This window comes from Gallus gallus, chromosome 1 (genome assembly GCF_016699485.2).
Source record: "Gallus gallus isolate bGalGal1 chromosome 1, bGalGal1.mat.broiler.GRCg7b, whole genome shotgun sequence".
Lineage (NCBI taxonomy): Eukaryota > Metazoa > Chordata > Aves > Galliformes > Phasianidae > Gallus > Gallus gallus.
The window spans coordinates 153,481,855-153,497,048 of NC_052532.1; the positions used below are offsets into that span (position 1 = coordinate 153,481,855).

The 15,194-nt window shown below is 52.0% G+C and overlaps 2 protein-coding genes across 2 annotated transcripts; both read left to right on the forward strand.

Moving 5' to 3' along the window:
• The first annotated feature begins 7,748 nt into the window (after positions 1 to 7,748).
• On the forward strand, positions 7,749 to 11,986 carry POU4F1 (POU class 4 homeobox 1). The gene is made up of 2 exons (XM_015277327.4): positions 7,749 to 8,081; positions 8,721 to 11,986. The coding sequence occupies exons 1-2, from the start codon at positions 7,959 to 7,961 to the stop codon at positions 9,765 to 9,767; spliced, it is 1,170 nt and encodes a 389-aa protein (XP_015132813.1). The 5' UTR covers positions 7,749 to 7,958; the 3' UTR covers positions 9,768 to 11,986.
• LOC124417404 lies at positions 9,860 to 11,986 on the forward strand. Its single transcript, XM_046904107.1, has one exon. The coding sequence runs from the start codon at positions 9,860 to 9,862 to the stop codon at positions 10,760 to 10,762; it is 903 nt and encodes a 300-aa protein (XP_046760063.1). The 3' UTR covers positions 10,763 to 11,986.
• Positions 11,987 to 15,194: the final 3,208 nt, after the last annotated feature.

Sequence of the window (15,194 nt, forward strand, 5' to 3'; positions counted from 1 at the left end):
TTAAACATAAATGTAAGCTTGTTCACAAAAAATAAAATCTCCCTTTCTCCTCCTTGTTAGATGTATTACCATTCTAGTGTCAGCATCAATACGGTTGATGGAAATGGCTTTCAGCCTCTCTGGAGGTGACTCTTCCATAAAGTATTGCATAGGTCAACATAATGTGATGGCCTACTACAGGCAGGAGACCTAATTAAGCAGCAGAGCAAAATTGGTTTCTTTGCATTATTGTGTTTTAAGGGTTTGTTGTTGTTGTTTTGTTTTTGTTTTTTTGTTGGTTTTTTTTTTTGTGGGGAGGTGGTGGTGGATTGCTTAAATTTTTTTGAAGGGCGCATTTAATTGTAAGACTCCATTTTTCTTTCTGCATAGGCCTCTGATGGCATTTTTTTACAAACAGAAATCCTTGATTCGTCAATACACATTATATGAAAAATCCATACGCTGCCTTTTGTCCCCTTGAAGAGAGTGATAGTCACCTGGAAAATTTCAACAGACTCTGTCTGGCTCATCTTTCACAAAGTTAAGCAGTTTCAATACGAATTACGTTGGTATGTTCATTCTAGATTTTTTTTCCTTCTTTCCAAAAACTACTTCAAAAAAATCATTGTTTGGGCCATACATGTGAGTCCCCTGTCATGGTGACGTGTAGTATGACACTGTGCTTCCCTCTGCTATTTTCAGTAAGCCACCTGAAGTTTCTTTCATTTTTGATTTTTGGAACTAAAAGAGCAACCTTAGTAGACTATCTTAACATGAGCTGCTGCTTGCTTTGAGTAGTTTTACTAAGTCAAAAAATGCAGCCTTGGTTTAACCCTTTCAGAGAAGAGATGAGGGTGTCTCAAATACCTTTTTAAAATATCCTCATATTGCTGAGCAATCAAATTAAGTGTTAAGGCCACTGTATTGGTTCATTTTGGTTAGTGGAGATGTATTTGTGAGCTTACTCCAGTACACTTCCGATACACAAGTAGTTTTCAGTGATAAAAACGTGAATACAACTGATATTTTGTACATTAAACCAAGTTTCAATAAAGGTTTTCTGGTGCTATTTCTTAGCTCATTGGAAAGGAATGCATCCTACAGGTTTGCCCTTCAGTATGAACTTTGCTTGGATAAAGAGAAAAAAGAGAGCCTAAGTTTAGAAAAAATGCTGAAGGTCAAGATCATACACTTTGTGTCTTGTTCTCAAGCATGATCAAAAAGATGTTTCAAGGCAAGTGCTGGGCTTCCACCTTCTTGGGGCTGGTGACCTCCTACATTGTGACAAGAGATGGTGTATTTAGGTGTAGTAGCCCTTTTACAAGCTTTCTCTTACTCTCACATCTCAACTACAAATACAGTAAGTAGGCTGTGATTGCATCCAGTGCTGTAAGTAAGAGTTTATGTTTTGTGACTTTGAAAGCTGAAACAGCCTGAATTACTGTATTTTAGTCTTGCCTTGTTCAATTGTTCATTTCTTTTGAGTGCCATTAAAACAGCCACCCAGCTGTAGATTCATAGAATCATAGAATGGCTTGGGTTGGAAGGGACCCCAAGGATCATCAAGTTCCAATCCCCTGCCACAGCCAGGGCCACCACCCTCCAGATCTGGGCTACCCAGGGCCCCATCCAACCTGTTCTTCAACATCTCCAGGGACTGAGCATCCACAGCCTCTCTGGGCAGCCTGTTCCAGCACCTCACCACTCCCTCTGTAAAGAACTTCCCCCTGACATCCTATCTAAACCTTCCCTCCTCGAGCTTAAAACCATTCTCTCATATCCTATCACTGTCTACCCTTGTAAAAAGTTGATTCCCCTTTTAGATACTGGAAGGCTGCAATGAGGTCACTCTATATAGTCTTCTCCAAACTGAACAAGCCCAGCTCCCTCAGCCTGTCTTCGTAGGGGAGGTACTCCAGACTCTGATTCCAAGATTCTGCATTTATTTAGTTAATGTAGGTTGTATTCCTTTTGGCTTAAAGTTTGGAGGAGTAAATGATGCCATAACAACTTAAAAAATATATTTACATGTCATTATAGCATGAGTTGGGTTGAATTGTAGGGGACCCTCGAACTTCATCCAGTTTGATCCCCCTTGTCATGAGCAGGGGCACCTTTCACTGGATCAAATTGCTCAGAGCCTCCTCCAATCTGACTTTGATGGGGCATCCACTGCTTCTCTGGGCAACCCTCAGTGTAAAACATTTCTTCCTTGCATCCAGTCTAAATCTGCCCTCTTTCAGTTTAAAAATTTTAATAGGGTTTCTTCAGTTACAAATTTGTTAGCCATATGTGGAGTTTCACTTATCTAGGTTGCATTCTGTCAGTGCTGTGCTTCCTTAATTTCTTGCTGTACTTACCATGTTCTCTGAGTAAAAGAGCCTACACACGAGTTCATCGCTGTTAATTTTTTATGGCAGTTATGTAGTTATGTAGTTATCTAGTAATGTAGACTTGGAATATACAAGATCTAAAACTTAACTATTACAATTTTGATTAAGACAGTAGATTTTTCAAAGTGATGATGTCTAATGATATTAAATACCTTGTAAAATTTTTACTTAATGTAATTATACTTACTGTACTAAATACCAAGCAACTTGCAGGCTTTAAAATAGAAGAACGCTCTCCAGGGTACTGATAGTACAGGGGAGTGAGATTGCTACCAGCCTCAGTTCATTGCCAGTGGAATCTGTTGGGTTACACTCAAGAGCAAGAACGCAAGCGTCGAATTTTCACTTCTTGGCAGGCAGATTTACCTACAGGCTGTCTGGAAAGTGGCCTGTTCCCCCACGATTCCATGAAGGCCTTGTGAGAGCCCCCAACCACTCGCCCTTGCCTCCGTCTATGAAAAGCTGCTGCAGTGGCTCTACCCATCAGCACCAAATACTGATTGAGTCTCTGTATGATTTTTTCTGTGTTTTGTTGGCACTTTTTAAAATATCTCAAAAAAAAAAAAAAAAGAGGGAGGAGAGGAGTGTGTGTCTTGTATACACAATACAAGGTGTGCTCACTTGCATCCCACTTCTTCATTTTACAGTTGTCTGTCTTGACAAATTTAATTTAAAGGCAATTTGGGTCAACTAAATGATATAAATTCTTGGGCAGCAGTTGAGTGTGTTGTTGCTGCCTCTCATCAGCCATAGGCTTGAAAAAAAAACCTTTGCACACCTCCTCCGTACTCTGGCTTAGGTAAATGTGTTGCAAAATGTGAAGACAACGCTCCCTCCTTGCTGCTTTTGGTGTGGAATGGCACCACGTGAGTATACTCAGTCTTCTCCCTTTTCCAGGCTTGGAAGAGAAGAAAAGGGGCACTAAGGTAACTGGGTATGGGCACTCAGGGTTATTCCAAAGAGCACCTGCAGCCAAAGGTGATCACAGAATCACAGAATGGCTTTGGTTGAACAGGATCTTAAAGATCATTGAGCTCCAATCTAGTGGCTGCCACCAATCAGATCAAACTGCCCAGGGCCCCATCCAGTCTGGCCTTGAACGCTTCCAGGGATGGGGCATCCACGGCTTCTCTGGGCAACCTGGTGATGGGTGATCCCCTCCAGCTGTTCACCCAGGGCTTGTCCTTAGTCCCTTGCAGCCTGGTATCTCTGTGGCAAGCTGTAGGCTGGGATCCAGGGAAGAACACTCCTGTGCCTGTGGGGCCTGATCTGAAGAATGCCATGTCTCCCATCTTTGTGGCCCAAGATCAAGCCATGGTCTAGCCACCTCCATCAGCTGAAGGGCAGAAAGCCAAGAAGAGCAGGTGGAGGGGACAGCGTGCCTGTGCCTCAGCTGTCATGGCTGTAGCAGAGGAGGATGACTCTGGGATGGAAAAAAAAAAAAAAAAATTTACTATGTTTTCAGCTTTTCTTGGTAAGAGAGTGCTGTCTCTAATACCCATGCAGATTAGGGGGTTGCTGTCTGCATTCTGCTTTTCAAGAAAGCCAAATCGGTGCTGTCAAGACCTCGGACAGCACCCCCTGTTCTTCAGCCCAGCCACCATGTGCCAAACGGGATCCAGAAGACCCGTCCCGGATAAGAATGGTCCCTGTCCCTTTCCCGGGCCTCCGTCCTGGAAGCACCGCCGGGGCGCTCACCCCAACGCAAATGATAGGAGGCATTTCGGGAGGGAAGCGCTGCCGCCGGGCTCGGGGCTGCCCCCTCCGGCCCCGCCGGGCTCCTTCGAACCCCATGGACAACGCCCGGGCCCGGCGGGTCCCTCCCCGCGCTGGGTGCTGCCCTGCCCGGGCTCCCCCGCCCCGCACGCAGCATCGCCCCCTCCGCCGTACGTTTTTCCCCGTCTCTGTTAACAAACCCCGGTGATTAAGACGCGAAACCAACAAAGAGTTTTTCTCCCACCTTAACCTTGCACACAATCCTTTAACAAATTAATTAATCCTAATGAATTAACACTTCATTTATTTAAACGCGCTACAGTTCATGAATTAAATTTTCATGCAGTGATTAAAGGCTGTTAAAATATGCATGATTTCGTTAAAATTTTATAATAAATCAGGGCAATGTGTTACATGACAAGGCAACCGCTTCCCAGCCCCTCGCTACGTGCTCGGATTCGAGTCGGGGGGGTTGGGAGGGCGGGGAGAGACGGCTCCGTGCCCGCTCCGAGCACGGCGGGACGGGGCCCCCCGAAGCCCCCGGCGTCCCCCGGGGACCGAGAGCGGCCGTGGGCTGAGGAGTGCGGTGCCGGGGGCGCTTCTCGCTTGCAAGAAGCACCGAGGAGAAACTTTGCCATCAGCAGAGCGGTGCTTTCCTGCGGACCTCTCCGCAACTTTCCCAACAGAGACGCGGCGGACCGCCCCGGGACGCCCAGCAGCGCGGCGCGTTTCAATTTTTCATAGGACACCGTTCTACACTTTGGCTGCGGCCGCGGTGATTGCAGCGCGCACCGCAGTAATTAGCGGGTCTTTGCTGATGTAGGGAAAGTCTTCATTAGGACATGGAAATACTTTTTGTGCATTCACCCAAAGGGTTATTACTTTTTTTTTTTTTTTTCTTTTCACTTCCGAAGGTTGGTTTTTTGCCATCTAAAGGGAAAACAGCTGAGTTCATTTCCCCGTTAGAAAGGGGGAACTCAGCTGGCACTGAGTGGGGTATTGACTTTCTTTGGACGGTGCTGAGGCGTACTGTTCGAGCTCCCTCTGATACACGGGGCAGGAAAACACTGCCACAAAGCAATGCTGAGTAGGGAGGGTCAGAGAGGGGTCCTGTGAGCCTCACGGTGACTCCGTGTAAAAGTCGGGATGTATGGCAATCTGTGGTCAGGCGCGGATACTTAGTTCCTAATATCCTTACACTGATAGAATCATGTAATCATTAAGGTTGAAAAAGACTGCTAATTCTGTCCAGTCCAACCATCCGGCCGTCTTCGGGGAATCCTAAAGAGGAATCCCAAACACAATGCATTACAGCGATTAATTTACAATGGCTTCACTGTGGCCATAAGGGGCTGCTTTGGTACCTTCTCGAGGTGGGCAGCACAGCCCATCGGGGAGATGTGCCCATTTCCTGCGTCAGAAGCCAGAGAAATCTCCGGGAGACACATAACTGCATTATGTGTATATATGTGTGTATATGCGTGTATATGTATATATATGCGTGTATATGTGTGTCTATATGTGCGTACGTGTGTCTATGTAAATCTGCACATATGTGTGTGTATATATGTGTGTATAGATGTGCATGTATATGTAGGCATGCATTTGTCTCTATATGTGTCTCTATGTCCCCCCGGCCCACCATGTCAGGGCCGCAGTGCAGCCATCCCCCCAGCTCGGCGCCCGGGCTATGCCCATCAGCACGGGGCTGGGTCGGGCCCCCGAGGAACGGACACGGGGAGGATCTAGAGAATGACATATAAAACGTTGCTCCACGTTAGCGCTTAGGAAATAGTAATAATGACAGAGGTCTCCCAAGGAAAGTTTTCCCTCTAGGGCTTCAAGTGCCGAGGAGACAGAGCAAGCGCTGTCTGAACTCATAACATAGAGCAACCCCCCCGCTTCCCCTTGCCCTCTGACTTTCCCTCCCGCACTGTTTAAGATCTGGCAGGGAAGAAGTTGGTACCAAGCCCCCAACGCTGCGACAGCGGCGGTGGCAGCGCCCGGCCCCAACCCCGAAGCCCGAGGGGGCGAGCAGGGGTCCCGCTGCGACCCGAGGGGGGGAGGGAGTCTGTAAATCGAGAGAGCCCATCCCCGCCTCAGCGGTGTCTCGATGGCACATCGTTCATCCCCGAGCGGGGGTCCCGGAGCAGCATCAGTGCCGGAGCCCCCCCTCCCTGCAGCCCGTGCTCGTTCCCTCCTGGCCGCGGGGGGGGCTGCGGAAGGGCTCACCGGGACGGCTGCGAGCTCCTCTCGGTCTGCCCTGTGCCCCTCGTCACCGCGTTCCGGAGGGGCAGAGCCGTCCCCGGGTGCTCCGAGGACCGTCCTCAGCTTTGCCTCCGAGGATCTTCGAGTCCATAAGGAAGCTAAAAGGGAAAAACCGCTCTAAAACAGGGCAATAGCCCCAGATAGCATTCACAGAGCAGCCGCGGGTTCCTAACTCCACTGTCCCTCCTGAAGTGTTTCATTTGGATGCAAAAGTATTCGACGATCCACGGAGGGAGAGAGGAGCAAAGGAAGGAAGGAAGGATTCGTTCCCCAAAGCACTTCTCCTTTTTATTCAGTTTGGAACTGTGTGAGAGGGAATCAACGTCCCTGTGGCAAATGGGAGAGGAAGAGATGGGAAGAGAGAAGAAGAGGGGAGGGAAAAGGAAGAGAGAAAGAAAGGAAATAAATTGGAAACGGGAAGGGGGGAAAAGGAAAAAGGAAAAAAAAGAAGGGGAAAAAAGAGAAAAAGAAGGGAGGGAGGGAGGGAGGGAGGGAGGGAGGGAAGGAAGGAAGGAAGGAAGGAAGGAAGGAAGGAAGGAAGGAAGGAAGGAAGGAAGGAAGGAAGGAAGGAAGGAAGGAAGGAAGGAAGGAAGGAAGGAAGGAAGGAAGGAAGGAAGGAAGGAAGGAAGGAAGGAAGGAAGGAAGGAAGGAAGGAAGGAAGGAAGGAAGGAAGGAAGGAAGGAAGGAAGGAAGGAAGGAAGGAAGGAAGGAAGGAAGGAAGGAAGGAAGGAAGGAAGGAAGGAAAAGAGTGGGAAAAAGAAAAGGGAGGGAAAGACAAAAAAAAAGAAAAGAGGAAAAAGGGAAGGAGGAAGAAAGAAGGAAAGGAAGAAAGAAGGAAAGGAAGAATTATCAATTCCGTTGGTGATTGTCTCAGACCACGCAGAGCAAACTTTGGTTTCCCCGCTCGGGAGCGGAAGGGAAATGCACAATTCCAGTAGACTATGGCAGGGAAGGTGGGGGGAAGAACTGCTTGGGAACCAATAGCCCGAGTGCCTCAAACCGGTGTCCGTCGCCGCGGTTATTCTGGAGGAAGCCGCTAATAACGGGGAGGTAACGGGGCGAGGCCGAAGGGAGGGGGGGTCTCCGCACGGACCTCGGCCACGGACGGGCGGACATCGGCGGGACAGCGCGGGGCCGGGACAGCCACAGGTGCGGCCGCTCTGAGAGCCGCCCCGCGCCTGCCCCGGCGATCCGTGTGCGCTGCGGGAGGTGCGGAGCGGGGAGGCGGGAGAGGAGGAGGAGGAGGAGGAGGAGGAGGAGGAGGAGAAGGAGGAGGAGGAGGAGGAGGAGGAAGGGGGGGAGACAGCTGATGCCTGTCAAAGCCGCAGCAGCCGCGCTCTCGCGAGAGCCCGCCCGGCTGTAGCCACGGGATGCGGGGCTCAGGTGCGCGCAGAGCGCAGCGCAGCGCGCCCGGCGCCGGGCAGCGGCAGGCAGCGGAGTGAGCGGCGGGGGCCGGAGGGAGCCTCACCGCCCGCCCAGCCCAGCGCAGCCCGGCCCGGCCCCGGGCGGCTGCCTCCGGCGGGAGGGAGAGGGCAGAGCGCCGGAGAGCACTTTTCGCCCTACTTGAGGAGTGTTTGTGGATTTACATGCCAAGCCTTCAAGATGATGTCGATGAACAGCAAGCAGCCGCATTTTGCCATGCATCCCACCCTACCTGAGCACAAGTACCCCTCGCTGCACTCCAGCTCGGAGGCGATCCGGAGAGCGTGTCTGCCAACGCCGCCGGTAAGGGACGGGCGGCTCCGGCTCCCCTCGCCTTCTTCTCTCCTCTCTTCTTTCTCTCCTCTCTTCTTTCTCTCCTTCCTTATTTCTCTCCTTCCTTCCTTCTCTCTCTCTTTCTCTCCCCCCCCCCCAACCCCCCCACCCCCTCTGTTCCCCTCTCTCTCCTGGTTGCTGCATGTCTGTGTATGTGCATTAATAAAAAAACCGCTGCGAGGCACATTCTGACAAGCGGTGCTTAATGTTTTTTTCATGTCTTCCCCTGCAATCATCGGAGCGCTGTGATCTTTTTTGAAAGCGGCGTTCGCGCGGCGCTCCGAGTTCAGCCGCGCTCCGCGTTCCTTTCTATCACTCGGCCTCTGCGAGGGAGCGCGCGGTGCGTGCGTGGCACCGTTCCTGGCCGAGAGTTACAGATCCGTTTCTTCTCCTTTCTCTCCTTCCTCTTCCCCCCTTGTTTTTCGCATTTATTTCTTCCCCTCGCACCCCGTCCACCCCGTTCCCCTCTCTGCTCCGTCCTCGGCTCCCCCCTCGCCGCATTCCTCCCCACCGTTCCGCCCTCTGTCCCCTCTCTGTCGCCCCTTCCCCCTTCCCCCGCCGCCTCTCCCCGGCCCCCCGCCGCCCCCGCTCTGTTCTGTGTCCCCGCAGCTGCAGAGCAACCTCTTCGCCAGCCTCGATGAGACGCTGCTGGCTCGGGCCGAAGCTTTGGCCGCCGTCGACATCGCCGTGTCGCAGGGCAAGAGCCACCCCTTCAAGCCGGACGCCACATACCACACCATGAACAGCGTCCCCTGCACCTCCACCTCCACCGTGCCCCTGGCGCACCACCACCACCACCACCACCACCACCACCAGGCGCTGGAGCCCGGCGACCTCCTGGAGCACATCACCTCGCCCTCCCTGGCGCTCATGCCCGGCGGCGCCGGCGGAGGAGGCGGCGGCGGCGGCCACGACGGGGCGGGCGGCGGAGGCGGCGGGGGAGGCGGCGGAGGGGGCGGCGGCGGAGGGGGCGGCGGAGGCGGCGGCCTCATCTCCAGCTCGGCGCACCCGCACCCGCACATGCACGGCCTGGGCCACCTCTCGCACCCGGCCGCCATGAACATGCCGTCGGGGCTGCCGCACCCGGGGCTGGTGGCCGCGCACCACGGCGCGGCGGGGCAGGTGGCCTCGGCGGCGGCCGTGGTGGGGGCGGCGGGGCTGGCCTCCATCTGCGACTCGGACACGGACCCGCGGGAGCTGGAGGCCTTCGCCGAGCGCTTCAAGCAGCGCCGCATCAAGCTGGGGGTGACCCAGGCCGACGTGGGCTCGGCGCTGGCCAACCTGAAGATCCCGGGCGTGGGCTCGCTCAGCCAGAGCACCATCTGCCGCTTCGAGTCGCTGACGCTGTCGCACAACAACATGATCGCCCTCAAGCCCATCCTGCAGGCCTGGCTGGAGGAGGCCGAGGGGGCCCAGCGGGAAAAAATGAACAAGCCCGAGCTCTTCAACGGGGGCGAGAAGAAACGCAAGCGGACTTCCATCGCCGCCCCGGAGAAGCGCTCCCTGGAGGCGTACTTCGCCGTCCAGCCCCGGCCCTCCTCCGAGAAGATCGCTGCCATCGCCGAGAAATTGGACCTCAAAAAGAACGTGGTGCGGGTTTGGTTTTGCAACCAGAGACAGAAGCAGAAACGGATGAAATTTTCCGCCACCTATTAGGGGGAGGGGTCGGGGAGGGGCGCGGGGGGAACCGAGGGACGGTGCCGGAGTGACTGCGGGGAGCGGAGGGGGGGAGCGGGGCAGCGCCGTCGATGATTCGCACCGAGAGGCGCCGGGACGGCCCCAGAGGAAGGAGGGGAAGGGAGGGGGGGGCTCAGACTGCCGCGGGGCCGCAGCCCCGTCCCTCTGCCCCCTTCCCAACCCCCCCTCCCGCCCCGGCAGAAGGAACAGCACCGCCACGCACCGACGGTACCGCGGCAGCCACGAACCCGGCACCGAGTCCCAGCTTTCAGCAGGAAAAGAAAACCGAGCCACGACCCGAGGGCGGAACTGTCGGTGACGATGCTACGTTTGCTTTGGTTTGGGCCTCTTTTCATTACTTTGGTTTCTTTCCCTTTTCCCTTTGCTTGAGAGACGAGGACGGCGGTGCTTTGGTGGGGAGGGGAGGGCCGGTTGGGTCGGGGATGGATTTCGTGGGTTCGGATTTATTTTTGTTATTAATTTATTTATTAAGTAATTTATTTATATTTTCCTCGAATGCGCTTTTTCGCGAGGCTTTGCCCACGGCTCTGTCTGTGCTGAGCCCTGAGAGCCGCCGCGCTCCTTTGTGCGGTTCCCCCTCTCTGTGCGGTTCGCCCCTCCCCGCACACCCCCTTCCCCCTCCCCCCCCCTCCTTCCCCGGCCCCGTTCCCTGCGGGATAGGCCTGCGGGAGGGGATGGGAGAGGAGCGGGTAGGGGTTCCACCCGTGGGGTGCGCGCAGCTCCGTGCGGCCGCGGCTCTGTCGGCCCCCTCCCTCCGCTCCCATCCGGTCCCACTGCGTTGGGGCAGGGACGGCCCTGGAGTGCTGCCCCCGAGTCCCTGTAGGAGTTTGGGGGCTATGGCACCGGATGGTAGTGGGGGGGAGGGTGGTGGGGTGCAGAGGGGAAGCGAGGAGGCAGAGTGGCATTTGTTTCCGAGGGGCTGCGGGCAAAAGGAACAACGTAATTTGGACTGAAAAGTCGTTCACTGGGAGTAACAACCGTTGGGTAGGGGATGGATTCTGTGTGTGTGTGTGGGGTGGGGGGGGGGGGGGGTCAGTTTGCACTGTGACAGCCTCCCGGATTGCAGGAGGTAGTATTCTGGCAATCCCGATGCTGACACCAATAGTCAGGGTGCAGCGTTACGCGAATGAAAAAGTGAAATAGAACGAAACGATCAGACCTCGTTAGGTAGAACTGAGCGCCGGAGCCGGGGCAGGGGCAGGGGCAGGGCCGGCTGTTCGCGTCTGAGCAGGCAGGAAACCCTGAAAACAACCCCCCCCCCCTCACACCCCATCCCTCCCCATTTAAAACAAAACAAACAATAGCCTGAAATCGTGCACGCCCCGAACGAGGGAAAGGGGAAACAAGGCACAGAGAGAGCCGTGACAGAGCTTCGGCGTTATTTATTTATTTAACTACTTATTTTATTACGACGATTATTAATATTAATATAATTATTATGATTTGGTGTATCATTGTTTGCAGCGCAAACATTCTATGCATTCTGAAACTGAGCACTAACTAGAATAGCGTCTGGTAGAACCTTTGTGGATGGTGTGATCTCACAGTCTGACTGCCTGTTTTCACCGGGGACACCAACATTCTTGTCACGTTCTTGTATTTAGATTTAAAAGAGGGGGGAAAGAAAAAAATTAAAAAAAAAAATAGGGAAAAAAAAAAGAGAGAGAGAGGAAGAGAGAGAGAGAAGAAAGACGATTGTAAATATTTTCTTTAATGCACAGAAAACAAAACAAACAAACAAACAAACAAACAAAAAAGGTGACAAACTGCAACCACGTGTGGATCCTGAGATGTCTCACGAATACGCTGTCCGTGTGCGTCTGCTGAGCTTTCTCCTTGGTTGTGTCCTTACTCCGTTTCTTTCGTTTCCATCAGAAGTATTTCCGTACGCCAAAATACAACGGGGAGATGCGTCCCAGCATACTTACACATAGAACAAACGTGGAAACAGAATAGTTGTTATTATTGGGTGCATTGGAAAAATAATCGTGATAATAGTATTTCCGAGACACGGCTGCTAAATTGAAGGTACGGCCGTGGGCCGATGGGAGTAATTCTACCAAAAAAGAAAATAGTGATGAGAGATGTATTTTTCTGCTAAATCCAGAAATCCTTACTTTGAGATAGCTCTTATGTGAAAATCGGTGCTCCGAATAAAATGAACTATATATTAATTAGCTGCGTGTGTTTCTTGGAGTTTATTCTATGACTGCAGAATATAAATCAAAGTTAAAAAAAAAAAAAGGAAGATTTGAGAGAGCCTTCTGAAGTATTTCTTTTCGGTTCGCTGGAAAGGATTATGCACCTGCAAAAAAAAAAAAAAAACTAATAATAATAATAATAATATGTATAGAGAAGGGAAGTATGGGTGGTTTCAGGCGACGCGTTGTTCCGACGGGCCTAATTGCACTGAACGATGTAACGAAATGCTTTATTTTTGTTTGGGGTTCATAAAGGCGAGAATCCCGAGCTGATCTCGCGCTGTACGCGCCTACGGGGCCGCCCGCCCGCCGTACGGATGGCGCAGGACGATGCCACCTACCGCCCCCGCGCCCACAGCGCTGCGCCGCGCCCGAGCGGACCCGACGGCAACGCCGCGCAACGGCCGGGATGGCGGAAGGTGGGGGGAGGGGGGTGGGGGGTGTGTGGGATGTGGGATGTGGGTTCTCCCGCAGAAGAAGCACGTTGTAGCCAAATCTCGGTTTATTTCTTTTTATTCTTTTTATTTATTATTATTATTATTATTATTTATTTTTTTTTATTTTTATTTTCATTTCGCCGGTAAATCTGTGAACGGAAGACACGTGGTGTTCGGAACAGTGTGATAAGGGAAATAAAATAAAATAAATAAAATAAAAATAATAAATAAATAAATAAATAAAGAGCTGTGATTTTGGACAACTGTTGATGTTGCAAAAAAAAAAAAAAAAACAAAAAAAAAAAAAACAAAAAACGGAGCACTGAGGGTATTTTTAAAAACCGGAATCGAGACCTCTTTCTGTCGCTGTTAACTCGAAATGTCATCGGAGTTTTTAATAAACGCATTTGTAAAAATATTGTTTTATAGAAAAGTATTACCGGGTATCATTTTTTTTATTATTATTTTTTTTTTTTTTTGGATAGTCAGGAATGAACGAATAAAATTAATTGCAAACCTTGCTTTTTTTTTTTTTTCCCCTTTTGTTTTATTATTTTTTTTCCCACCTGCCCCAGAGAATTACACTGTTAGAAGCGATGCCGCATTTGTATATACGGTGCTGAGCAATGTATGTATCGAGAAGTGAAGGAGTTGTTTTTCTTTTGTAACCGCTACAGTCCTTATCGGGTACAAAGGGGAAATAATATGTGAATAAAACAGATCGTGAAAATAAAAGCTTTGCAGAGTTTCCTATCTCTCACAGTAGGAAACTGTGCAAAAGCAGAACGCTCTGCTTTTGTCGGATCAATCTGAACGTATCATTAAATAAGGGAAAAAAAAAAAAAAAAAGAAAGAAAAAAAGAAAAACCCACGAGATACTGACGAGGCCTTATGAATAAAAGCCCCGCTGCAGATATCTCAGGAAATAAAATCCCAATCAGAAAAGTGCGTGTAGGCACGTTGGTAGGGACGGGCCTTCGGGAGGCTAAAAACTTTGGCTCCCGGAAAGCAAAACAAAATTGAGGCCGACTGCTGAGCGGGCGCTGCCGCTCAACCCCCGCAGGCGCAGCCGCCGCCCCGCGGAGCGCAGCGCTCCCAGATCCGCGGGTTCGAATCCCCCTCCCGGCGCGGGGCCTCCCGCCGTCCCCTCCCGGCCGCGGTGCCGTAAAAGCCGGCCCGGCACCCGGAGTGCCTCCTCCGCACTTCTCTCTCCTACGCTTTCAACTTAGATTAGGCCGTCATAAATGAGTAACGGACACCCACTGCCACGGCCGTATTGATTTTTGCTCTCCTGCGATACTGAGGCTAATTCGGCCCCCCGCTTCAACAAGTCCGGCGCTCCCCAGAAAGGAACGGAGCCCCCGCAGCACGGCCCGACCCGCGCCCCTTCCTCCGAGCCAGGGATAGGTCTGTCCAGAGCTAATTGCTGCAGCTCGGACGGACCCGATGTCACAGAGCTCGATGCACCGCCGCTGCCCCGCGCTGCGCTGGCGTTTCCCAAACGATTCTCAGTCCCTCCGGTTATTTACGCCTTGGTGTTCGGCAGCGCTGTTTTTTAAAGCCTCACTGTGTATTTACCTGCTGACTCCAAAGAGGAGAGCAGCCTAATTGATTCTAACAGATCCGGCGGCAGAATTCCAACCCGCGTGGGAACCCGCTCCCACCTGCGAGACAGCCCGATTATTAGAGGCAAAATGACGTTATTTCGGAGCTGATGGAACGCCCGGCTCCGACCCGGCCCCGCACCGCCGGCCCCGCACCGCCCGCACCCACTGCGGCCGCGCTGCCGCAAACACCATTACGGAGCCGCCCTGAATAATTCATGCGCTGAGATTTGGAAAATTAATAAAATGAATTATAACAAGAGGCTAATTAAAAACTTTAGTAATTGTTGTCAAGACAGCTTGATGGGAGGCGTGTTGCACGACCCCCCTCCCTTTCCCTTCTTCCCCCTCCCCTATCTGTTTTTGGAAAACGTTTTTTTTTCCCCCTTCTTTACAACCCTCTCTTCCGAAACCGGACGAGGCTCAGTTTGGGAGGGAAGTGGAACTGGAGGTGGGTGTATACACGGGTGAGCAGAGATGGGGCCAAAGTAAAAGAACTGCGAGCAAGAGCTCTTGGCATCCACGGCACAGCGAGTGAATGGGGGTGGGTGGATGGATGGATGAATGGAGGGAGGGAGAGATGGATGGATGGATCACGGATGGACGGATGGACGGGACCCGTGGCTCAAAAGTTCATTTCAAATAGGATGTAACGTCCGTATGTTTGAAGAAACCAAGAAAGCAGCAGTCGCAGAAAGAGGCTTCTGCACCGAGGGCCCATCTCCAGGAGGAGAAACACCGGCTGAGGATAGGCGGGGCAGCACCCCAGGGCAGCAGCGCGCATTTTGCGCCTTTGCCCCTCCACCTCTATTTGAGCGGCTGTGGAGTGCTCACCGCCCTCCCTGCCCCCGGCACTGCTTTTCTCCCGTTCGCCTGAAGGCAAAACTTCCACCCGGCCCCCGCGCGGTGTTTACTCTTCCAGAGCATCTCTGACTCTGGGAGGAAAGTTCTGAAACACTTATTTTTAAAAACGGGGGCGGGGGTGGGGGGGATTGCTTTAAAAAAAAATCTGATGTCATAAAAAGCGAATCTGTCTAAGAAGCAAAGTATTGAAAAGGCTTTATATCAAAATTAAACCCTAGAACTGACGCTGCTGCGTTGCAGACAAATGGTAACTTCGCATCGATTCGTGCCAGTTCCCAA